General features: G+C 41.8%; 1 protein-coding gene across 1 annotated transcript; it reads left to right on the top strand.

Annotated features, from left to right (window-relative positions):
• The first annotated feature begins 7,621 nt into the window (after positions 1–7,621).
• SCGN (secretagogin, EF-hand calcium binding protein) lies at positions 7,622–26,481 on the top strand. The gene is made up of 11 exons (XM_083451765.1): positions 7,622–8,311; positions 9,821–9,891; positions 14,926–15,018; positions 15,357–15,446; positions 18,354–18,410; positions 18,613–18,690; positions 22,641–22,696; positions 23,013–23,058; positions 23,162–23,221; positions 24,656–24,724; positions 25,822–26,481. The coding sequence occupies exons 1-11, from the start codon at positions 8,239–8,241 to the stop codon at positions 25,948–25,950; spliced, it is 822 nt and encodes a 273-aa protein (XP_083307891.1). The 5' UTR covers positions 7,622–8,238; the 3' UTR covers positions 25,951–26,481.
• Positions 26,482–26,695: the final 214 nt, after the last annotated feature.

Below are 26,695 nucleotides of genomic sequence, written 5' to 3'. Positions count from 1 at the left end.
CTGCTAAAATATGTAGAATCCTAAAATTGCTTTAAAAAATAAAAATAAAGACTGTTCAGACAGTTACGTGTAACATGGTTTGCCCTCAAGACAAGTCCTTACCTTAGAGGACTACTGCTAAGCTTCTCTTTCAGCCTATAATATACAGCGAATGAAGTAATTCAACACGTTAAGAAGGCAGAGGTCAGCTCTACCATTATTTAATCTATTATGCCACAGCCATTATTATTAGTATAAGTGGGTTCTATGAAAATAAATGGGATCAAGTGAACCAGAAAGGTAAGGTTAAACATTCAAAACGTTAATCTTTTTCTCTACAATAATCGTTTAGGTAATATTATTTCAGGAAGGTTGTTCGTAACCATATCTGGTGAGCAAAGCAAAGTGACCCTGGGTTTTTCCATCTTTCGAGTCATTTTTCTTTCTTTCTTCCAATGAGGAAGTGAACATGTAGAACCAGGGAAGGATATAAAAGGTCTCTTAGAAGAACTGTTGTTTTAATTAGATTGACCGTGTCCAGGAAAGGGATAGGGCTGCTATCTGCACAAATCCAATTTGCTTGAGTTCAGCAAAGTTAACTCTCTAAATGACTGCTGAAAGGCACAACAGAGGGGGAAATGAAGTAAGTCTATCCCCCCATTTCCCATAAGCTTTTTTTCTCCAAAACCCTCTGGCAGAAAAAAACCCTTTTGGAAGTTAATGCAGCTTGCAGTGTTGATTGGAGCATTATAGGTCGGCAAAGGGACAGTGGCATAGATGTTTGTTACATTACCAGTCAATGTAAAACCCAACAGGCTTGCCAATATGATTGTCCCATCAGTGTCCATAGAGTACTATGTTTCAGTGCCACATTAATCTTGAAATTTAAAAGTTGGTGGGATGGTTGCTGATTCCTTTATGTGGTTCCTGAGCCAACAACGGAAGGGGCCACGCTTGTTTATATTGTTGCACTTCTCCCCTTCCAGAGCTATGGTAGAAAAAATGGTTTAATTAATTAATTACATTCTAAGCCACCCTTCATCCAAACAGATTCCAAGGAAATTGACAACAATAACCAAATAAAATAAAAGTGAAGCATGATCATTAAAAAAACAAAACCCCAGCAAAAACAAAACTAAAAGACAACAGCTAAAAAAAAATGCATCAAAAACAAGTGTAACCCTTTTAAACTTCATGAGCAAAAAGCAGGCATCAAAAAGATGATAATGCCAATTGAACCTCTCCAGGGAGGGTATTTCAAAGTCAGGCAGTTCCTACAGAAAAAAGGCTTCTCCTTTGTGTAAGCATAATTCAGATCAGCAGGCAAGTCGAAGGGCAGAGACTCCCTTTCTCTCCTATGAAGTTTGCTGGCAAAGGCAGTTGTTTCCATCTGCAGTCAAACCTACTCTTGGCTACAGGTAGTGTTGAACTGCTATGGGGAGGGCCTGTCCAGCTTTCCAACTCATCCCTGCCTGGCTGGCTAGTAACAGAGTGATCTATCTAGTAGTTCTAGGATGGGGCATTCTTTCAATTCTGGGAAGTACCTCCTCTTGGTTGTCAGACAGGAGTCTTCTAGTAAGAGCATCACTAGGGGGTGGAGCTAAAACACTGCCTGTAGACAGTGTGACTAAGATTTCTCTACCCAAAGCCACAACACAGAATGGAGTGAATGGACTAAGAGTATGAACAGAGGCAGATTGTGGGTTGCACCAATGTAGCTTCATTGAAACACACACACACTGCAGTCATCTTCACTATCCCACATTACATGGTATTGCATCCTTGTGACCAGTCTTTTACTTCCTTTCAGCATAAAAGCATTGTAGACAAGTTTGTGGCACCCTAGCTAAAAGTCCATGGCATTGTCTGTAGGTTGGGATATATTTGTACTCAAAGGACCTTCCACCCAAAGTTACCCAGAGGTGCCTAATACATTTTCATTTTCATCATCAGCATCTAGCCATGAGTTCCACTCTACATATTTCTTCAAGGTAGCTGCCTTGGTGAATTGCTTTTCACTGTTGCTGGATATGCAGGAAATATGTTTGTGGAAATGTTGCAGGCTTTTATATCTTTCTATTCTTCAGACCACAGGTGCTCAGCATAAATATTACAAATAAAATAAGGTTAGGGTTTGATCATTTTTTAAACACAACAGAATCAAATTTTTATTTTAGCTGTTCTTGCATAGCAGGGTCTGACTGGAAAGTGATGTGTCAACTTTGTTCAGCTATCAGCATGTCTTTGATCAATTCCCCAACTTTGAATGTTTATTTCAACGTTCAAAGACCCCCTTAGTGGGCTGCTGCCTGTTTTCCTATCAAATATCTTCTCAGCTGCTTTGAAAAGGCTTGTTTGGCAGAACCATGTGTGTCAGGTTCAATTTAAATTGTATGCTGTGAGGCAGATAAGCGTGTTTTCTTTGTAGTCTTAAATCATCCATCAGACATGCAATTGTATATTATCATTGAACATTCCACATTTATGAAGTTAAAACTAAAATTCCACATAATTTTGCATTCAGTTGTATGTCTGAATTGTTTGAACTTTAGGAGGCTATTTGTGATACTTATCCTGGGCTATATTTATTCCCCTTAACAAGTATGTCTGTTGAAGAAAGTTAGTATTGGTATTCACAGCTATTGACCTGACCTTGTATTCACACCTTGTGATATGCTGACCTAGGCCATGGACATAATCCATATTTAAGAGCTCTGTATGGTGGTGGAATCATTTAGACCACAGTTGCCTTTCAGCAAAAAATAATTACTTTTTCCTGCATGCTCAAAGGACTTCACGTATGTTGACTTCACGTATGTGTTTGTACTACACATAGGTAAAGGTAAAGGGACCCCTGACCATTAGGTCCAGTCGTAACTGACTCTGGGGTTGCAGTGCTCATCTCGTTTTATTGGCCGAGGGAGCTGGTGTTTGTCTGCAGACAGCTTCCGGGTCATGTGGCCAGCATGACTAAGCCACTTCTGGCAAACCAGAGCAGCACACGGAAACGCCCTTTACCTTCCGGCCGGAGTGGTACCTATTTATCTACCTGCACTTTGACGTGCTTTCGAACTGCTAGGTTGGCAGGAGCTGGGACTGAGCAACGGGCGCTCACCCTGTCGCGGGGATTCGAACAGCCAACCTTCTGATCGGCAAGTCCTAGGCTCTGTGGTTTAACCCACAGCGCCACCCACGTCCCAAAACACCTGGAGATGCCGGGGATTGAACCCGTGGCCTCGTACACGCGAAGCACGCGTACTACACATATTTACAAGCAAACAATGTTCCTCAGGGGTGGGAGAGGAATCTACCCTCTGACCTCCTAAATTTGGGGTTCAAGTCCTAGGATTCCAGGCCTCCTGCAGTACTTCTTATCGAAAGCTTTTGTTCAACGGAAGGCAGATCTGAATGCTGAACAATTCAGTACTCCTATAAAAGCTTCACTCTACTTCTAGCAACATCTTACAGCTTGAAGAAAAGCTTGTTGAAACTTGTAACAGCTTTTGATTATTTGAAGGTTGGGAGGTTGGCTAAGGCTTTACTTATCCATCTGTGAGGCAGTCATTTTCTTTTGCGAAAAGAGAATTTGATTGCGAACATTCTTACAAAATAGCAAATAGAATGTGGTGTGGCAACCGCAGTCATTTTTGTCAATACTTATTGTTCAGTACTGTGCGAGAAGCTTAGCTTGTTTGCATTGTGTTACTATACAATCATGAAGACAAAATAAGTCAATAACTGAGACAACCAAATGTAGACAATTTAGTTAGCACCTTTTATTTTCTTTCATAATAGCCTATCCAGTTTTCAATGCACTTAAATGTATTTTGCAGGCTTTAACATAACGCTTGTTAAATTTAAAACTCAGAATACCTTTTCTATTTCAAATATTTCTTTTCAGATTGAGCTATAAGAATTTTAACAATACATTTTATAGTAATAATGATAGTGATAATCTTCATTCTATTCATGTAATAATGAAGTACCTTGCTAAAGTGGGGTTAGGTGGGTGGTGTGGAGAAAAAGCCATACACAAGATGGGTATATTGAATCTGAGGCCTTCTTTGGTTCTTCTAACACAGGAGTGGGGAACTTTTAGCTTTCCAGATGTTGCTGTACTACATCAGCCCTAGCAAGCATGGCTGATGGCCAGGGATGATGGGAGCTGTGGTTCAGCGACATCTGGGCAGTCAAATGTTCCTAACAACTAATCTGTATGAAAATGTTTCAGGATCAGTGGTTCGTAGCATGATGCAATGGTGTTGACTGTGGCGAAAGAGAATCATAGAGTTGGAAGGAACCCTAAGGATCATCTAGTCCAACCCCCTGCACTGCAGGAATAGGCAGCTGTCGCTTACGGGGATTGAACCTGCAACCTTGGCATTATCAGCCCCACTATCTAACCAGCTGAGCTATCCAGGTGCTGAAGAGTTATCAGAGCCCTTGCACTGAACTGGAGCACATGAAGAGATATATTAGAATCTGGATGCTCAAGCCCACATGGTAATTACTGTGGGGAAAGGGAAATGTGAAATAGGGGTGTGTGTGTGAACTTCCCATATTTGACATAAAGCAAACTTTGTAGATGCCACAAATGACCCCTTAAGCAAAACTACCTGATTCCGTGGCCCCCTCCCAATCCCTTCCTCTTTATTCTCCTCTAGCTTCCCCCATTGCTGCCATTCTCCCACTCTTGAAAACTGGGAGTGGAGAATTATGAAAAGGGTTTGCTCCAGCCCATTCATTAGATGTGGAGGAAATTGTTTTTCGAGACATCCCTTTTAGTATTTCAGAAACCCTTTACCCCAGAGCACAATAGTGATTCTAGTCAGTTTGGGACCTCATGGGGTTAATTGAATGCTTCGGTTCTTGTGGCAAGTTTCCTTTCTCTTTAATGGCCTTCAACAACCACATGCTTTCCGCTCAATGAGCATAAAAGGTTTGGGTGGGTTTTATTGACTTAAGATTAGCTCTATTATTTCTATATATTTCTTTTATTAAAATGTTAATGCAGGGGAGCTGTCATAGCAGGCTGGTGTGTGAGAAAATGGGGGCTCTGTGTGAACTATTACTTCTGCCAAACTTGCTCCAAGATTTTCTTGAATGCAGGCTTCTGGCACAGCCTTTGAGCTGACAGCTATTTGCCACTGAATGCTAGTACAGTGTTACTGGAACCCAGAAGATCCAAAGCTGGGTCTATTGCATTGGCCCTTATCTTTTTTTATATAGCAGGGACAGGAAACCTGTGGCACTCCAGATGTTGTTGGACTGCAACTCCCATCAGCTCCAACCATAATTGTCTACATACATGGATGATGGGAATTGTAGTCTAGCAGCATCTGGAGGGATATAGGTTCTGAGTGCACTACAAAGCTCAGTACCAGTGAGACTCCAGCCATTTCCCAACTTTAACCTGCCCAGAGGCAAATCTCTGTGATGGGCACTTGCCACTAGTTCTTAAATACCTTCGGAACCTAACAGGTTACTCTCTGGTGTCAACAGTGTAAAAGTAATAACCACAGGGTATTTTAGACATTCCAACAAACAGTTGCCCAATTGCCAGCAGGGAACACAAGGTTCTAATCGTATGGAAATGGACAGGTGTGTACCTGTCCATTATAATGTTTTGCATCATCATGCAGACCAGGGGTGGGTTGTTGTTGTTGTTTTGCAAAATCTCCCCCCAAAATGAAATTCCAACACTTCTGATATGGGCTGCCATATGCCCAGGTTTTTCAGGACATTTTAACTGGTTTCTGAGAATTCTGCCCAGACGCTATTTTCTACAGATGAATCCCGGATATGTCTGGGAAATTCCGGATGTATGGCAACGCTACTAGTTAGCTGCCCCTGAGCCACACCAAATATAATAAAGCTGTTATTAAAATTGCAAATGGAGCTTGCTCATTTATGCATGAAGCAACTGGATAAGCAGCTGGACAAACGTGGACTTGCATTGTGTACGTACTTTTGCTTTTCTGGAATTTTCATTTAGAAATCTTTTGTATTGCTGTCTCAACACTTCCATTGTATTTCAATTAACTGTCAGCCTTTGAGAAAGGGTGCCTTTAAAAATTAAGCTTCACTGTCAAAATGAATATTGGAAGGGGGAAAGGGTGGTGTTCTTTCTTTCTTTTCAAATAGGCAGTTGCCATGCAAGAAGGGAGCAAGTCAAGCTTTTAACTGCAGCCATGCTGCTAAGAATCCCTCTCACACACCTCAATATGCAACATTGACTTTGTGCCTGTTTTCAGAAGCTTCTATATCACACCAGTCATTATTTGTGTAATTTGATAGGGGGTGGTTTTTTGTTTTTTTTTACCATTTGCTATCAATCGGGCCAAATTGACAAATTAATATATGTTGGGCAGATTTAATTCATCTGTTTGTGTGCTTGTGTATGTTTAGACTTTCTAGACTAGTGATCCACTCAAGAGAAATTTGATGTTGTTACCCCTAATAACAACAATATTCTGCGCATTAGGTAATATTGCAGATGCCCTTGTGCATAATGCAACTGTAGTAGAGCAAATGTGTTCACAAAGTACAGTTCTGCAGGATGCTTGCCTGAGATAGCATAGAACTGTAGAGTTGGAAGGGACCCCAAGAGTCATCTAGTCCAACCCCCTGCAATGCATTACTCTGCCATCCCTTCTAACTTGGAAATGCCATTTCACATCCTAATCTTCAAAACTGCTAAGGTTTGCCAACACTAACAGATATGTAGAATGGAAAAGTTACAGGTAATTGTTGTTGTTTTGCCTTTTCCTCTTTCAGATACTAATGTAATTCTAAACACCAGTATGTGGGAAAAGAGTTATATGGCATTAATAACTTATCTTCTGCATTCACAGACCAGTTGATAATCAAAGCGTAAGAACCAAGGTTTGCCATAATTTGCAGAAACCCATGGTCAGTTTGTCCCCGAGCAATAGATAATAAGTCTGTTTCAGTCTACCACCAGTGGTTCATAAAACCTGCAAGCTTTTCAAATGAGGAATACAGTGGTACCTCAGGTTACAGATGCTTCAGGTTACAGACTCCGCTAACCCAGAAATAGTACCTCGGGTTAAGACTTTGCTTCAGGATGAGAACAGAAATCGTGTGGTGGCGGCGCCGCAGCAGCGGGAGGCCCCATTAGCTAAAGTAGTACCTCAGGTTAAGAATAGTTTCAGGTTAAGAACGGATCTCCAGAGCAAATTACGTTCTTAACCCGAAGTACCACTGTACTGAAAAACAGGCACAACAGCTATATCCTTCTCTGATGCCACTCTGAAAACTAACTAAAAACAGAGGTGGTGCTTCAGAGCAACTCATGAATAATTCACTGTGTGCATGAGCAACATTACAATTATGTAATATATATTTACCCCTAATTCTGTGAGGGGGTTTTTAAAAACAAAAAACAAAAACAATGCACACCCCCTTGCCCATCACAAATTAACAATGTACTTTTCTGTGAAGTAAATAACTAATTTATATTCCTCATTTAAAATAAATCAATCTTGATTTAAAGTCACCACTATGGGTTTCATTCTATTCATTTCAGGTGATTGTTAGATTGTTTCCAAAAGTAGCAACAGCTCCATAGGCTTCCTTTGTAATGCATGTTTAGCTCCTCTACAGCTGCTGTAGTTCTAGAAAGGGTTGCAACTCTGAAACTCTGGCAATATAAAAAGAAGAAAAAGTGAGAGAGCTCCATGCAAAGCGAGCTTTCAAACCGACCCTTCTGCCTGCCGCGAATGCAGTTCTGAATTAATCCTACTCATTAACCGCTTTTAATACTGCAGCTGTTTCGACTTTCTCTGAGGAAGCTTCTTCAAAGTCCCTTTAAGCTGGTAACTCTGCCTTCTAAATTCCATCTTGCACCTCCGTGCACCAATAAATCCCCTTATATTCTCGCCTTACTTACAAGGATATAGCCTTACAAAAAACAACAAAAGTTGGTGGCAGCAGTCTCATTTCAAGGGCGAGCCCAGCAGCTCTTCCTCCAAGCAGGTGACAAGGGAAACTTTGGCACGAGAGGGGGCAGCAAGCAGCCGACTTTGCCTCGCTTGCTGGCTCGCTCCGACCTTCTCTCCAGGCAGCAGGTGGGATCTTGGGGGGAGCCTGGGCGTGTCCCCGGCTGGGCTGCCTTCTGAAAACCCGCCCGCCTCTTGGGCACTCGAGGCCAGCAGCCCCAGCGCCGCGCAGCCCACTTGGACTTGCCAACGCGACGCGCTGACCTTTGCCCATCGCGGGCTCTCCGGCGTCAGCACCATGGACAGCGACTTTCTGCCTTCCCTCGAGGCGGCTGCCTTTCTGCGACTCTGGCAGCGCTTCGACGCCGACGGTGAGTGCGCCCGGGAGAAGCTCTTTCCACTCTGGGAGTTAAATAGGGAAGGGACGGAGCGCACCTAGAAAAGGCGGTAGGCATGGGCACTAGCTGGGGTGTTTCTTTGTCCAAGTTTTCTCGTTCTGCTTTGCAAGGAAGTTTTTGCTTTTCCAAGTTGCACGTTCCAATGCGATTTTCGACTAGCTTGTATTCCCGTGATCTCAGAGTGTCTTGTGTTCATGGGTGTGCAGAGGACATTAGGGTGGTTGGTGGGTCTGATTGAAGCCATTTAATTGAGAAGCAAGGCTAATTACAGATCCTCGTGGACCTCGATCAGCTGACTTTTTTCACCTATTATTGATTTTAGAATGCTGTATTATTTTACTGTTGTTAGCCGCTCTGAGCCCAGCTTCGGCTGGGAGGGCAGGATATAAATAAAGTATTATTATTATTATTATTATTATTATTATTATTATTATTTATTAATTTGCTGGTTAAAAGAAACACTGTTGTGTTTCAATACCGATTTTAATCCTGAAGAACTTATTGTTCTTGTTTTACACCATCAGTGTGCATGATGTTGAGCAGCACAAGCAAAAGGACAGGTCCCTTCTCCAACGAGCTTACACTCTCAACCAGTCTTGTAAATTAGACCCCCAAAGTTACTACCATGCAAAAAATAATAATAAAATACCAGCCTACTTAGGCTGGCAAAGGAGGAATGCAGAATCCCACTCTCCTTCCAGCTGTCTGCTTGATTTCTATGCTGGAGACCGAGAAAGTGGGGAGACCTCTGCACTACTCCCCTCATTTGCCTGCCTGCAGTTGTTTGCCATTTATGCTTTCCAAGTTGATGCACGTTTGATTTAAATGGTTCTTCTTCATTAAACATCACACTAAAACAACACATCCCAAAATGTCTTAATACATTATTGTAACCCTAGATTGTGTACAACCTGGAACATGATGGACTGGGTATAAATAAATTATTATTGTTATTGTTGTTTTTATTTAGACATATTTATTCTGTTTTTAAATAAACATGTTAATTCTCTGATTATGCATTTATACATGCATGAAAACTTTATTCCTCTTTTGTGTACTTCAAAGTGTATGTGCCTGCAGTCTAAAGCTGTAGGCCTGCTCTGGCATAGGCAGCCTGGCACCTTGTACCTATGTTTTCCAACCTTTGTATCAATACAGTTCTTGGCTATCTGATTGATATCAAAGGAGGCTGAAACAAGAGAAGCTCTTGGTGGATTTGGGACAAAGTTTCATATCTCTTATTTATTTGAAGAAGAGGAATATTTCAACTTAGAAAGCTGGAATAAAGTAACTGCATATTTAAACAATCTATCAAAGGAAAAAACAAACATTCACATTTTCTTTGTGTGTGTCTGTCAGTTTGGCTAAATGTTTGAGTTGTTACTAGATTTATGAAATGTTTATGTTGCATGTTATTTCTTCAGTTTAGATTCCGAACATTAATGGTACAATATTCAGTAATATGTTTTTAATCGGTTTTAGACAACGGTTACATAGAAGGGAAAGAGCTTGATAATTTTTTCCATCATCTGCTGAAGACACTGGGCAGTGAAGTAAGTACTGTGTCTTATGTTCTGCATGCAAATATAACCATGAGCATACGCAGAAGTTTTCTGCAAATTGATATTGAACATAGTTCCAAGAACTGGGGTTCCTTGTTGCAGGGCACTTTCAGGAAGATGAGAATTCTGCCACTCAGCTGTTTGGGAGGGGGAGGAGAAACATGGATTATCCAAAACGTACATTTAAATAACATGGCTTCTTCCAGCACCAAATTTAGGGCAGTGCAGGAGGTTTCCCTGTACAGGGTTTTGAGCTGAGGGGGCGCAAAACTGAGAAGATCTATAATTGAAAAGATCCATTAGGAGGTTCCAAATTTTAGCCTCGCTCAGGGCACCGTTTTACTAAAGTCTGCCCATGGTTCTCCCAAAGAATTGTGGGGGAACCCTCCTAGAGCTACAACGCCCTTAACATACTACAGGTTCCAGGATTCTTTGAGGGAAGCCATGCACTTTAAATGTATGGTGTGGATGTGACCCACCTCTCTCCTTCCTGCCCAACACCTGATGAGACGTATCAGACACATAGAGCATTGGATTAGTACCTGGGAGTTGAAATATCCACTCAGCCATGAAGCTTGCTGGGTGACCCTGGGCCAGTCACCAACTCTCAACTTAACCTTCGTATTGTGAAGGCAATATGGAGAAAGGGAGAGTCATGCTGTATGCCTTGAGCTCCTTGGGGAAAAGTTGAATATTTTGTATAAATGCAATATGCAGTAATAAATAAATTCTACCCAGAGAGAGAGAAAGAGAACTCTCCATGCATGGCACTGGCAATGCTGTCCATACTGTTTTAGACCAAGCCAGGAGTGTGTAACCATATTTTCTCCCCATCTACTTTGTTTTTCTTAGTAACAACATTCTAAGGTAAATAATGTTGTTCTTTGTGTGAGAGTTTTGCTCAGGTTCCTTTTGCAACAGGTGTGGCAACGTTCTTATCACTGTTTGTGTTCTGAGTCCCTCTGCATTGGCCACCCACTCACTGGCCATAATTTTGGCATGAAGCAAATGCTAGGCTACTGACAAAAAAACACATTTAGATTAATGAAGGTGAGTCAAGAGGTTTGCATAGACATTAATCTGGATGAAGGGAGTTAGGGCAGCAGGTGTCTTTTGCTTATTCAAAACATTGCTGATTAGTTTTGCAGATGCAAAATTCTGCTTTCCAAAATCAATTAACATGGGTCTTTCTCCAGAGTTAATTGACACTTGCTTAGGAAAATGGATCTGCTTGTAAACAGCTGTAAAATGAACGGTAGAATCAACAGCACTGTCAATTATTTGCATGTCCTGTTCTTTGCGGTTCTGTTTCATTTCCCCTGACATATTGCCCCTTTATTTTTGATTGCCACTAGCAAAAAGCCATGCTCTCAACTTGTGCTTACTTTCTTCTGTCTATTATCTGACTATCTGCAGTTGCCATAAACCACCAAAAAAGGAAATGAGTTCTGATTACTGTGATCTTGTTTTGTGATCAGATATCCTGCCTTCATAAAACTTTAACTCTTTGGATTCTCTTTTACTATCCAAGGAAAAATCATGAGAGAGAAGTAAGTTAAAGGAAGATGGGAAAGACCCCTGGATGATTAGAAATTATTTCTGAACTGCAACTATGTGACCTTAGAATGACTGATAATAGGTTTAGTACCTCCAATGAGGTGAAGTGGGCTCAACTTACTCATAGCAAACACTGCAAGCTGCTTCAGACATTATTTCCCACTATGTTGAGTTGCTGGTATTCTTCTTAAAGGGGAGGATGCATTTCATAATATATGAGCAATAGGTGATTCTCTACATCTTAATGGGTTTCTGCTGTTTCAATAACAAAGCCCTGCTTTCTTAAACACTTCCCTACCAAACACTTGGAAGAGGGAAAGTAAAGGAAGTCAGACTGCGAGAAAGCACAGAGTACATCATTTGCTTCTCATCTCTTGGACTGGGTGGAAAGTGTGGAAGATTGCCTTCCCCTGGCTGCTAACCATGAGGGTTATGCCCTGCCTTCACAGTCAGAGGCAGGAATGCTTCTGAGTACCAGTTGCTGGAAACCAAAGGAAGAGAGAATGCTCTGGTGGTTGGGTCCTGCTTGCAGCTTTCCGACAGGCCACTTTGAGAACAGGATACTGGACTAGATGGGCCATTGGTCGGATCCAGGTGCCTCTTCTTACATTATTATGTTTGTGTTGTTCTCCTCCCCTCAAACATCAGGCACCATGAAGGTTAAAGGGCAGGGTGAATAGGGCAGGCTTGTGTTTGTGGGAAGTAAGATCCTGCAGGGGACAAGGTAGCCCCCCAGGGTAGGAGCAGGGAACTGTTTCAGCCTAAGGACTGCCTGTCCCCCTGGGCAAGCTTGCAGAGGTCACAGGACAGTGGTGGAGCCAGGGGCAAGTGGGCAAAGCAAGACTGTAGACTGTCATCGTTGTACCATCCATGCAAAACTCAAAGGTTACCCTTACAAACACCTTCATCCAGCCAAACAAGAGACATTGTCACAATTCAAGGACACATCCTGGCCCAGCAATTGCTCTTGAGAAGGACACAGGGCAGGACCAGTGAGGGACATGGCCTGGGGAATGTCCTATGAGTAGGTAGGCTGGCTAAAGAAGCCAGGGGGCACATTCAGCCCCTGATCCTAAGGTTGCCTCTGCCTCTCCTAGGCCTCTTGAAAAGCCAATGCTGGCATTTGCAGGCGAGACATGACTGGCATCTGGGGGATAAAGCATCCCTCCTTCTTGCTTGCTCACTGATCTTCACCCAAGTGCCATCCTGTGACCCTGTTCTCCATTGTCTTGGTGCTCCTTCTGCCACACCTCTTGTGTGGACCACTTCTGCCTTTCCTTGATGTTCTGCAGAGTTCTGTAGTGTAGACTCTAACAATGTTGTAATTCTGTAAGAGCAGCGAGTTGGAGGCTGGAAGAGCATCTCCCAGTGGGGATTGTTTTACAGTGACTTATTGAGTTATGAATTTGTCATACCGTGTTGGTGTGCGTCAGAATGAGACGATCCTGCTTACCAAGCAAGCTAACTAAGTTGTTGTCAACAATAACCATTTCTACTTATATGCTTTGAAGATTAAAAGTGTTGGATGAAATAAAATGAATAGTTATTATGCACTCCGAAAGTTGTCTCTGTTTGAATAGCAAACTGTTCCATAATTGTTGTTTTTAACCTCTGTGCACCCTGTTGTTATTTCTCCCTAATGACCACTGTAGTCTCTAGTGTTATGTTTCCCCTGCCTCTCTTTCATCTGCTCTGAAGCGTTCTCAACTAATGCTAAAGGCAAGAAAAGGAACCCCAGCTGGGAGAACAAAAGACTGACCGAGTTCAGTGGGCATGCAAAATGGGAAAGGGGTGGAATGAATGAGGAAATGGAGGAGTCTGTGTTTGTTTTCATTTCTGGTTGTTACTAGCTGATGGAATACACGTAGCATTGCGGGAAGAAAGCTAAATTTAAAAGACCAAGATGACTCTACAAAGGAAGGTCTATTTGAATATGTACTATTCTATTCTCACTATTATTTTACTTTTTTGGTGGTTTTTAAATTAGTATTAAACTTCTGTTACAGTCTCACATTGGAAATTTTTGAACTATAATAACGTGTGGTATTCTTTAAAAAAGATACTAGGGAAACCAAGCTTGCCTTTTTTCTTTTTCTTTTTTAAAAAACCCCCGGTATATTGTTCAGTTGTATGCAGGATGATTTTAATGACTTCTTCAAAGAATTTAAAGCAGACAATATCTTTTTATGTGGATTAAAATATCTTGGAAGTGTCATGAAGTTTAATTCACCTGGCTCCCATAGAATTAACTTTTGGAGCAGAGGCAGAGCTCAGGGTGTCTGAACTTGAAGTCTGATATTCTTCTGACTGGCTTTAAAGGCTACTGATAATATATTTAGGCCATCTTATTTCTACAAGCTGTCATCAGCTTTTTGGTACATAAGGAGTCCTCTTATGTACGGTGTGGAACATAGTAATACAGTGAAATTGTTGTTTTGGCTGCCTGGTGACATTTATTTGAGCAATTATATCCCACCCTTCTGGTGCAAAAAGTTGTTCACTGTTTCAGGCAGAGATCCCTAGCTGTACCTGCAAGGTGAGTTGGTTGTCTTAAACACAGAGGCAGCTACATATACCTACATCATCATACTGCTCTGGGTGGATGCATATGAGCAGCGAATCCTTTTCAGAAGCAGCAGTATTGCTTTGCCTTTAGGTGCCTTCCTTTGCAACTATCACCTGGAGTGCTGTTCTATGTTTTAGCCACAATGGTCCCCAGCCAGGAGTTCAATCTGCTTTTTGAAGATTTCAGAGACCATGTTGATATCTTCCTCTTTTTGTCTGGTCCTGAACCTTTCATATAAACGTGTAAGCTCTTGTTTCTATCTGTATGGATAATGCGAGTGTCTAGTTTGGTCACGAAGTGGCACTCCACTTAATTTATATCTGGGTATGGTCAGGAGTTTCCTGCCACTATTCTATTCTTGTCTAAATAAGGTTATTGTCTTGTTGTTCACCAGAGCCTTCCATGACACCAACTGCTCCCAATCTTAGCTAAGCTAACTGCAATATAGGTCAATGCGCCTAGCGGCCATGACTTTGTCTTTTCTTCCGATAATCTTTTTCCTTTCTCACATTTATATTCTGCCTTTCTTCCATCATGGAACCCAAGATGGCATCCATGTGGCCTCCAAGAAGTCTCTCATCCAGGCACTGATCAGACCCACTCCTGCTTAATGTTAGTTAGGTGGTGGCCCCATGTGCTCTTGGACTATTGTCATTTGGGTAAGGAACAAGTCGCTTCTGATAACTTATGTGTGTGCGTGCACATCACTTCCAAAGATGGCTTCAAGGCAGGGTGTTAGGAAACCAGAACAAAATGGCTCTTGCTGCAGGCTCCACTCCTTTCAGCCTAAGGGAGACATTCACTGCAGGTCCTGCATGGCTGGTCTTAAAAGAGACGGGAGAGAACACATTGTATTCGGGGAAATCGGTTTTATCCTTAACCTGTTGCTTTTCATATCACAGAGCCCCGTAACAGAGGAAAAGGTGCAGAGGGTGAAAAAACGATTTATGTCAGCCTACGATGTGACTGCAGATGGACGCTTACAGATACAAGAGGTACCTAGCTGCCTTTTATTTTGCAGTGTTAGAAAATAGATAACAGGCAATTGAGGAATAATAACTGCACTGTTACAAAGAGTGGGTTCACCGGTTCGTTCAGATAATGTAGTATTGGAACTTTTTGTCCAAATGTCCATTTGACAAAAGCACCTGTCAGGATTTTGCTGCTAGATTTTGTAGTTTTGCTCTGCTCTGCCCGGCTTCTGTCCTTGTGGTATAGCAATTTATTCCGAATAATAATAACATTGATGATGATGATGATGAAAATAACTGCATAGAGAACAGCTTGAGAAATGTAACCTTTCCCCCCCCCTCCCCTCCAAAAAAAACTTTAGCTTGCAAGTATACTCTTGCCGGAGGATGAGAACTTCCTGCTTCTTTTCCGAAGAGAAACACCTTTGGACAACAGCGTGGAATTCATGCGGGTGGGTGTAATTTCCTGCTGTCTGTTTCCATCTTTCAAAGTATTTTGCATTGCATACTGTTTCCATCTTTCAAAGTATTTTGCATTTCATATTTTGCATTGCATGTATTGGCCACACGCTGAGGCTCACATTTGTTTAACCTTGGGGTAGCTAACATGTAGCCCTCCAGAATTTATTGGACTCCAATTCCTAGCAGCCCCAGAAACCAGCATAGCCAATGACCAGCGCTAATGAGAGTTGTGGTCCAATGACTTTGGGAAAGCCATAGCTTCCCTACACTTGGTTTAAACCCAGGTCTTTCCCAATCAAGTACAAAGCATGAGATGGAGGATCAGATTCTGGGAGCCCAAGAAAAGGCTCCAGGAAGTGTGACCTGGTACTTTGCTCCTTGTACCTATCACTTCCTTGACTCTGCAGTCCACCCAACCAGGGCTTTCCCCAGTTGCACTCACTTCCAACATTAGAATTTGGTCCAGGAAAGAGCTCTGGAGGTGATAGAGAGCAAGGAAGTAAGTAAGTGAGGGAGAGGTGTGGGGCAGGTTCAGAATCCTCCCATACACCCACACCTTTGCTCTCAAAAGTAGACCCTTCTTCTCCTGCTTTATCTCTAGTTTGCCCCCTCCATCACATACATGTTGAGCCTCAGCATCCTTCTCCATTGTGAAGCACAATGGCCTAGTTTGCATGATGCGGAACTTATCAGCCATGGAAGAAGCAGTGTGCAGCTTTTGGCCACAGATGGTCTGTGGGGATCCTTTGCACAGCTGCTTATTAAATTCAAGAATAATATTATCAGCTTTCATTACATAACACAAGCTGTTAAGTATTGTGTGCCTTTGGAACCTGAAAAATGAGATTATGAGGCTTGATGCTTAAAAGAATATACCTACTAGGTTAATGATTCAAGTCACCATATAAACATCTAGCTAACAACTCTCATTCTTCTTCCCAGATCACTCTCTGTCTTTTCAGTCCAATATAAAACATGGGATTGACACTGCAGCTGCTGAAGGAGGGCCATTCTGGAGTCCTGGCTAAGAATGGTTCCGTTGTGAGCACTAGGCCAAACTGTACATTACTCAAAGAGATCTCTGAGGAATCTCCTGATTCTTTTTTAAGCAATACTTAAAAATGAGATGGAAACTTCAACTGGTCCAAAATGCAGTGGCCAGATTACTGGCTGGGATTACATTTAGAATTCACACAAACCCTGTTTTGGCTGCCAGTTTGCTTCTGGGCCATATTCAAGGTGTCCAAATTAGTGTTTAAAATCCTAAATGGCCCAGGCCCCAAATTTGACTCACAGCCTCCTTCCCTACAGATTTTCTCAGGTCTTACAATCAGCAGAGAGGGCCTTCTTGGGAATTCCACTGCCCTCAGAAATTCACACTGGTGGCCCAGGAGAGGACATTCTCTGTGGTAGCCTCTGAAGTGTGGAATTCCCTCCCCACAGAAGTGTGTTGAACACTTTCATTATGTCACTTTCCTCAAATGCTGAAGATGCACCTTTTTTTACCCTGCCTTTTGACATCTGAGATGTATACTTTAGGACCCAGCCTATTATCGCGACTGTACTTTGTTCTAACTGTTTTATTATTATATTTTTAATTGTTATAACCCACACTGGAGCTTCATAGTGAAGGGGCAGCAAAAAAATTAATAAATTGGAACAACACCACAGAGGAAATACTCAGCTCCTGTAATTTTGTAACTGATGCATTGAGTTGTTTATATTGCCCTTTCCAATGTGATACTATCAATTAGCTCCAGGTGGGTACCATCAAGTGCACTGGGAATTTTTTTTTACAAAATAAAATCTCTTCTAATCTGGGCCTAGTGTTTCAATCTAAAAATACCATCTAATGTCAACTACCACCTTAGGATGACTAAGAACAAGGGGATACAAATAGGAATACAAATAGCCACTTAGTCCCTTGATTGGCTGTGTTGTTTACATAACAAATAACGAATCTGAATATGCAGCCATGGTAACGACATGTCCAGGTTAAGGATGAAAATTAATTTAAGTCTGTTTACACACTTCTTTCAGATGGACCTTGTCAGTGACACAAAAGGTTTTTTCCAGGTTTCAAAATCCTTGTTTTCTAAATATTTTGGAAAGAAACAAAATGTTAGTTAATAATTCCACGATGTCAATGCTGAGATGAGCCATTTAGGGTTGCCATATGTCCTCTTTTTCCAGGACACATCCTCTTTTTTGTGGGTAGAGTCATCATAGTTATCCATTGTTAAAAGTAGAAGTCGGAAAATGTGTCCTCTTTTTTTGCTCTTCAAAATATGGCAGCCCTAGATGTGCACGCATGCATGTGTACACATCAAACAGTTCATTTTAGAGATGGTGGGGTAATAGCCAAGATCTAGAGAACAAGCTAAATAAATGCTCAGTCTTAGAAAAGCAAATCTGTAATTCCACCTACCTGCGTATTTTTGAATCTGACCTGCTGCTGGATAGCTCCAAATGAGCCTGGCATGTTCATCTACTAGGAGACTCAGCGCAGCCTGAAGGAACATGAGCCCAGAAGAATCTCCTTCCCAAACTATCTGATTCATGAGCAATGGGCCTGATGCGATGGTGGCTACTTTCCATCTGATACTGTAGAGCAGCCCGTTCTTTCTGCTGTGGTTCCCCATGACTGAAGTACAAGGGAGAGTGGGCATACAATTGCCACATGGTGAGCCCACTGAAGGGCTGCAACAGACTCCCATCGTCTGAAATCCTTCCCGTGTTGGTTGCAACCCTTGTGAAAAATATAATCACTTATCCAAACTCCCGCTATCCAAACATTTGCTATGTTCTATAGCACTTCATAAATGAGACTGAGATATAGTTACGTATTGAACATCTATTTGAAGATGATAACTGTTCACTCATTTCCCCCCCTTTAGATCTGGCGCCAATATGATGTTGATAGCAGTGGTTTTATTTCAGCTGCCGAACTCAGAGTAAGTTCTCTAGGGAGTCTTTATCCAGATGCCTTCTTTACTCAATATGTATATTTTGATCATATATAAAACATATTAAGTGCATTCAAGCAACTGCCTTAGTTTTTGTGAAGCGTCTGATGAAACAGGCCTTGACTCCTTTATATTATTCCTAGTATGAATCTGAAACAGTAAAAACTACTTCTCTCCTTTCCTGACAAAGAACTTTCTGCAAGATCTTTTCCGGCAGCATGGAAAAACCATTTCTAAGGCAAAGCTGCAAGAATACACAGAAACCATGGTAAGCAGAGTGCATATGATCAAATACTTATGTTATTATAGAAATTCTCAGGAATTCTAAATAGCCAATATGGTAGTCGCACAAGATGGACCAACATTGCAAAGGATGGTCAGGGGATATCTAAAGGGTGGGGGAAAGAAGGAGAGAGTGCTGTTGCTTCATCTCTGATGGGGAACCTCTTGGCCAGCTAGGGGGTCCAATTAGGCCAATGTGGCCATTGTCCCTGAAGCCTGTCATCCCAGCCTTGAGCTGATGTCACTGGTGTTTAGAAGTTACCTCTTTTGTGCTCAGACGTCATCTGGTACCAACTACCAGTATTTATTCCCTATTCTATTTTATGATGACTTGTGTTTTGCTTTTGAATAAGTAATTGGACTGTACCTCAGAATAACATCCTGCTCGGGGGAAAGGGATTCTGTCATCCGGATTATGAGAGGGGGAAAAGAAAAGCAGAAAAATAAGCAAACATTAAATCATAGCAAAAGAACTGAGAGCAATTATCATAAAACTATTGCAGTGTGTACTGCTCCCATATTCCACACCAACCCACAGGCCCAATCTGACTGAGATTTAGTGTGGCTTTTTTCTCTCATATGCCTTGTTCATGGCCTATGTAGTTGTTTTCAGCCTGGACTTAGCATGATCTCCGTCACAAGCACAGACTACAATTTCATGGACCCCCCAAAAAACTATTTTAAAAAATAAACTGCATTGTGATCAAGATAGAACCCATTATAACCTATTTAGGCTAGACTGAAAACTTATACTTTACAAGAATATTTGTTATATACACAAGAAGGATTTGAACAGGCACTAAATCTTTTCTATCCATGCCCAGACAACTGATTTTTGGATACCATCTGTTGAGTTACTGCATATGTTAACATTGTAATCTTGCAGCAACCTGGCTGATTTCAGTAGGCTTTAAATCATGTATTTGTGATTTCCTTCTATTTCTTGTGTCGTTCAATAAGTTGTTCCAGTACCTATTGGTCCACAGGAGAGTTGGTTTCAGATAGGGCTCATTCCCCAGAGATGTACTGTTTTTAAGGAAGAGCCATTGAGGCACTTCATGCAAATGGGAAGCAGCTGTTACACAAGCTTGACCTTATATTGCGAAATTGACCTTGTCAAGTGGCCTCCTCAAGTATACATTGCACAAGAGAGATGACAAGGGAAGGAATCCTACCACAAAGGTCCCAAAGAGGTGACGAGCAATTATCCTTCAATACCTGTTGAAACTCTCTTATGAGAGGATGAATTCTAGAGGGCAAGTGTGTTTCTAAGCACATCATTCAGTTTAAGTGGTATCAAAGGCTGAAGGAGAAGAGAAGACCATGTTGTTCCAGGAGTGAAAATCAGCTAAGGAAAAGGTTTGGTAAATGAACAACAAGTGCCTTGCCATTAGCATTCATCTGTCATGTCCCACATGTCACCTTTAAGTTCTATCTCTAATCATGCAACTAGGAAGAAGGAAACCTACTTTAAAATTATTCTTATTATTAAGTGTCCTGCCCTTCATTCATAGATCATCATAGATTTTGCAACATTAAAATACAACATAAAAAGACTGTACTTTTAGGGATCATTTCTATAGTGCTTAAAATACAACATAAGAACGCCAAAAAACATAAAAAAATAAACCAATAACACCACCCCATCCCATTCCCACTCCCACCCCAAACATATTTAAAAGGTTATAGGGTGTTATCACTCAAAACCACTCAGAAATGTATCCAGTTCACTTTGTGGAAACTTAGCTCTGTTGACTGTCTCTATGTCCCTTATTGTATCCCAGTGTGCCCTGTATCAGTGTAACCCTTTTTAATTTCTAAGTTCAAATGCTACTTCCTTACATCTGACTTCCAGATTTTAGAAGTGTTTTTAATGTTCCCCAATCGCATTCGGATAAATTAGAGCATACAGTCATTATTAAATCACCAGTATGTTTTTAAATTCTGCAGTTCACAAAGCTACATCTTGTCAATGCCATATGCAAGGCAAGCTCATTACTGGTTTATTCATCAGCAAATCATATTACCTAGCCTGCCAAAATTATCATATCCTGGCTAAGGCTATTGTTATTCATTGGCTAGAGTAGGAGGTCATGATAATATCAGACAAGCTGTCAGTGCTGGGCTTTCATTTGCACCACACAATATGCTTCCACTGAATAAAACAGCAACTAGTTTGTCTACAGAATCACAGATAGTTTAAGGCATATGAAAAATCCATGTGCTATGTTTCCATGGAGGTTTTGTTTGGATTAACTCCGTGCTTCCTATGTCTTCCTTCCCTTGCTGTCTCCACATCTGTCCAAATGTTTGTTGATTACGCTTGTTACTGGATATATTGGGTTCCAGGCATGCAAAACAGGTTCTGGAGATGAGCCCCGACTCAAATTAAACCATGCCTTTGTTTTTTGTAACCAAGCTCTTGCCACAGTTGCATGGGAAAACACTGTGAGCAGCAAGTTCCCATGACACTAGCAAAAAAAACGAAACTTGTGAAAAATTATGGAATGTGTTGGGAGGGGGCAGGGAAGAAATTGTCCTGCTCATATTAGGCTGGCTTGGAGGTGAATCTAAACCATAGTTTAGTGTTATGAGAATGAGTCTTGTTTCCCCAAGACTTCCACATTCCGTCCTCTCCCTTGTCCTTCAGCATGACTTTCCCAGTGGGAAGTTCAGGATATTTTACCTCCATTGTAACTTAACTACAGCTTTCTGTGTCCAGGGGTAGACTTTGGTCTTTCAAATTTCAGGGGTGGGGAAAAGGAGAGAGAGCTGTTGCTTGATCCTGGGATGGGGAACCTCTTGGCCAGATAGAGGCTTTGTAAACTATGGTTTGAAGGGAGCTTAGTTAAGGTTAACCACAGTTGACACAGCAGAGGCAGATTTAGGGCAGTTCAACCAGTTCTGTCGCACTGGACCCTGAGCCTAGGGGGCGCTGGAGGGCACCACAACTATGATGCAATGAATTGAGCAGAACAGATGGCAAGAGTTAGAAGGGACACCAAATTTTGGCCTCACAACCTGGGAGGGTGAGATATTTACTTATGCATCTTGAGGTGTGTGTAGACAAACACATACACAATAACATTTCCCCCTGTAGGTTTTTCAGAGCATCATCATTCCAAAAGAGGTAGCATTCATAAAAGAGAAGTTAAACTCTATCCCGGTGGTGAATATTTTACAGCTAATCTATGAGATACACTGTGTAGTCATATTCCAACACCTTAAAAAATTAAATTCAGTTTCTCAACCCTCTTTTATCATGAATTATTCAGGCTACTTTTCTCCTTTCTGAAAGTGATTGCCATTTTATAGCAACAGGGCTATAGCTGCGAAAGGACCGGGGGGGGGGGGGGGACTCTGAAGAGAAGTGATTCAGCCTGGAGGGGAGCAATCAAAATATAGTTCAGGAAAATCTGAATATACCGGGGAGAACCTCTTACAGTCATCAGCATGAGTGCTCTGACATTAAGAGCCTGAAATTTCCCAGCGGAAGCACGTGCTTATGGAGGGAAGGCCATCTGTCAAACATACTCATCACGAAACTGAGTCGGATCAAACACTCACTTATCTGTCTATCAGAAGGAAGATGGATAGTGCTCCACCATGTTTTCCAAGGACAGTTCCATAAAAATTGGGAAAGACAGAAGGAAGTTGGTATCGTTCTCGCGTATACATCCAACAGGCACACAATGCACTCTTTCAAAACTGTTTTGCGATCTGGGCAAATGTCCCATGATAAAATCTGAGAAGGAGAGAGGATTGCTTGTCCAGTCCTTGGCAAATCTGACATTATGCCCATCAAGGCTATGTGACTCCACAATGTGGACTCCACAATATGAATAGTAAAATGCCCCTGTATATTGACTCATTGTGTATGCCAGGTTTCCTATATTAATGACAGTTTCATAAAGGCTTTCTTATCTTGCTTTTTAGATGAAGCTCTTTGACAAAAATAAAGATGGACGACTGGATCTCAATGACCTAGCAAGGTAGCTTCTAATGATTCTTCAGCTTATTCAGAAAGGGAGTGTTGAATCTGTGGTAGCTTCAACAGGCAAAACTTTCCTCATTGCTGTGTCTTCCCTCTACCCTAAATGCTAAATCTGTTGAATTCCTGCCTGTCACAAGGAACCAGCACTTCTAGAATTTGTCTAGAGAGAAAAAACGACAACCCTACTCATAATGTTACAGGCTTTTGTTTCTCAGACTGTTCATCTTTCCTCTTTGTGAGATCTATCAGGCAGAAATGCCTATCTCTGTATAACTGGTATCTGAGAAAATGACCATGTGTCTCTTTCCATTTAGAATTCTGGCTCTTCAGGAAAATTTTCTCCTTCAGTTTAAACTGGATGTAAGTACAGTAATTTTAGTGCATTTAGTTACCTTTCCCCCTTTTCCCTTAAAAAAAAAAAACAACCCCAAACATTTTAAAATATTTTTTCTCCTCCATTCAGGCTTGTAGTACAGAAGAAAGGAAGAGAGATTTTGAGAAAATCTTTGCACACTATGATGTTGTAAGATGATTTTTTGTTTCTTTCATGGGTTTGGGATTATTGCAAGCCCTGCAAGTGTCCCTATTTTCCAGGGACAGTCCCAAGTTTACAGAAGCCACCCCAGTTTCTGATTTGGTTCCGGAATGTCCCACTTTTCTTTAGGATGTCCCTGTTTCCATCGGAGAAATGTTGGGAGGGTATGGTAGGACACCCCTATTTTCATTAAAGAAATGTTGAAGCGATGGAGTTTTGCAAAAAACCAACAACACCAACAAAACAACCCAAGGAGATAAGTGACTATACAACCTTTAGAAGATATCTGAAGACACACCTGGTTTTTTTTTAATGTTTAATGTTTTATGATGTGTTTATATATATTGGAAGTCGCCTAGAGTGGCTGGGGCAATGCGATAAGATGGGTGGGGTAGAATAATAATAATAATAGTAATAATAATAATAATAATAATAATAATAATAATAATAATAATAGAATAGGAAGTCCCTATGTTCATCTGAGAACTGTTGGAGGGTATGTTATTGTTGATCAAGTGGCACATCAGACTTTACAGACTTTGCATTAGAATAGCATGCAAGGAAATCAAGTGGATTCATTTATCTCATTAAAATATATATACAGCTTGATTGTTATTTTTTAAGAAAACCTTCAAAGCAATTTACAATGAGAATAAACAACAAATCTATTAGTAAAAACCATTAAACAACTCTATAGCCATCGTGCTGGGCTCACAGGGGCCAGGACACATGCCTGATCATGGCGCCCTGTGAACCCAGCATAATTTTTGCAAGATTTGCAAAAACAACACAGGGCTCTTGGGGCACCGCAAGCAGGCATGCACCCTGCTTTCAGTGGCGTAGCGTGGGTTGTCAGCACCCGGGGCAAGGCAAGTAATTTGCGCCCCCTAACCCGTGGATTTGCGCCCCCTAACCCTAACCCCCTGATGTTGCGCCGGGTGCGACCAGCCCCCCCTGCACCCACCACGCTACGCCACTGCCTGCTTTTCAACAGTGGGGAGGGGCTGCTGCAGTGGCGTGCTCCACCCACGGCCCCAACCCCATGGTGTGCCCTGGTGCATGCCCGGGGCACAGGTGGGGAACAATCTGCCGCTGGCAGATTATTTGTGAGATGCACAAGTAGACCCGTTGTAGCAGAAGTCGGAACAACTAGGTTTACAGCTGTCTTGTTCTCTTCTGAATCAGAATGTCTGAATCAGCTCTGATGACCACCTTCCTTGTAGCGTCGTTGCCATGACAAAACCTTATCAAAACAACAAGGAGAACACAGTGGATTTTCCATATGATTTGGAATGTCCATAGGCATATAGCTTGGAAGGTTGGAGATAATATTGCCAGAAAGAGAACAGGCACCCAAGTATTCATGGATGGATGTGTTTCTAGTCTGCAAAACTGTATGATTTTTACATGTATATATTCCAGAGTAAGACAGGAGCACTTGAAGGCCCAGAAGTGGACGGATTTGTAAAAGATATGATGGAACTTGTCAAGGTGACTACTTAGTGGTTTCCATGTTTTGTTTCCCATAGGTTTTGTGACAAATGTGGCTTGGTTTCAGTAGCTTAAAAGCATAAGGCACCAAAACAAATAACTGACTCCAGGTCTTTTGTGGAACAATAAAGAATAAGGAACATCACTTTGTTAACTTGGGGGCCTGGGTAACCTAATGAAGTGATAAATTATGATGTGGACTTAGCTTTCCTTGTGGCAGATTTATGAATGTAATAGACCCAATACAGCAGCTCTGAGGTGCACATGGTTTTCCAGGTACAAAAAGCTTCCTAATATTTCATTGAACCAGGAAGTGTTCCAAATACACACACACACACACACACACACACACACACACACGCACACACACACGCTTTGTGCCATGTGGAGCATTTTCCATTATAGAAGAGGATGGAAAGCACTGACCCATCTAGAGCTCTGTGTCCCATAGGGCTTTGGCCATGTTCTCTTGCTGTACATACCTTGCACCATCATCACCTCTACCCCTTCTTCCAAATCCTCCAAACTGGGCACACAAGTGAAGGACTAGTAGTAAAAACTTGGCCAGATTCATGTTTATACATTTAGAGAAGACACACACAGCATCATTCTATTTAGATAGCAGACAGTGGAGTGCGGTGTCAGTATTTACCCGACTCCCTGTCAACTGAGCTGCTGCTGTTTACTGAGACAGTGAGGGGCAAGGCAGTGAGAAGGTCTGCGTGGTGCAAATGCGCTGGCAGAGCCAGTCTGGTGCTGCTGTGTTTGCACTGTGCCAATCTCACTGCCACCTCTCTCCTCCACCTCATGTTAAGCAAAAGTGATTCAGCTGTCAGGAGATCAGCTAAGTGCTGCCACGCCACCATCTGCTGCAGATCACAAATCCATTATTTCTCCTTTTTGTTTTTCTTTCTTTCCTTCTTTCAAGCTGTACTGAGGCTTCCTATTCGCTGGCTCTTCTCCTCCTTTGTCTTCTTTGTTGTTCTTTGCTGTGGAATTCTTGTCCATGCTTGATGTTAGAAAAAATAACTCCTGAGAATGGATATTTTGTCCTCTGAAAGTAATTCTCTCTCTCTTTCCCCTCCTTCCCATTGTAGCCCAGCATCAGTGGCACTGACCTGGATAAGTTCCGCCAGATCCTGCTTCGCCATTGCGATGTGAACAAGGATGGGAAAATTCAGAAATCCGAACTCGCCTTGTGTCTGGGAATCAAAATTGCCCCATAGACCTGAATGTGCTTCTCCTGTGGCTTGCCAATTATTGTCTTTTGTGAGAGCCTGCTGGTCCTGGTAGAACATTTCCAGTGCTATGTTAATAACCTCTGTTATGCTGAGCCTAGAAGATAGAGGCAACTCACAGTGCAGATGAGAATCTTCATTTGCAAGTCTTCAGCCCAGCAGAATACATGTAATGAACAGTAACGACACACAAGCTGTTCCAAAGGAGATCTCATCTGTGGGGTTTCTTACACATTTTTAAAACATGTTTCATATCTACAAACTACCCAGTCTGTCAGAATGCTACGTGGCCATTGTACCAGGACTGCTGCTATATAGCATCACACTTTGTTGTACTCTGCTCCCTAGGCTATATCCTTAAAACTATTGGTTCCTTCTTGGTAGTCCATGTCTGTGACAACGGTGTAGTGTGTGATACTCACAGTATCCCCCCCCCTTTTTTTTTTAAGGCACAAAAGCTTGATGGTGTTGGAGGCAGTGTATTTGTAAAAGAATAAAAGCAACCGTTTAGAAATCAGAGCACAACTGGTGTGTGTATTACTTATAATATGTAACACCCTCCACCCTGATTTTAAATGGCAGGGGAGGACAAAGCTGGAAAACAGCAAAGGTTTGGCTGGACAGAAATATCCCCCCAAGTGGTGCTAATCTTGGCACCAAAGCTGATCCTGATCAAGGGGTCTCATTTCAAGGGTCCCAAGTCTTTCTGGTTTAAGATCAAGTCTCTGCTCCA

Source organism: Podarcis tiliguerta, assembly GCF_965153285.1.
Source record: "Podarcis tiliguerta genome assembly, chromosome: 7".
In the NCBI taxonomy this organism is placed as follows: Eukaryota; Metazoa; Chordata; class Lepidosauria; order Squamata; family Lacertidae; genus Podarcis; species Podarcis tiliguerta.
The sequence above is the reverse complement of the archived record's forward strand: the minus strand, read 5'-3'. Positions and strand labels throughout refer to the sequence as shown.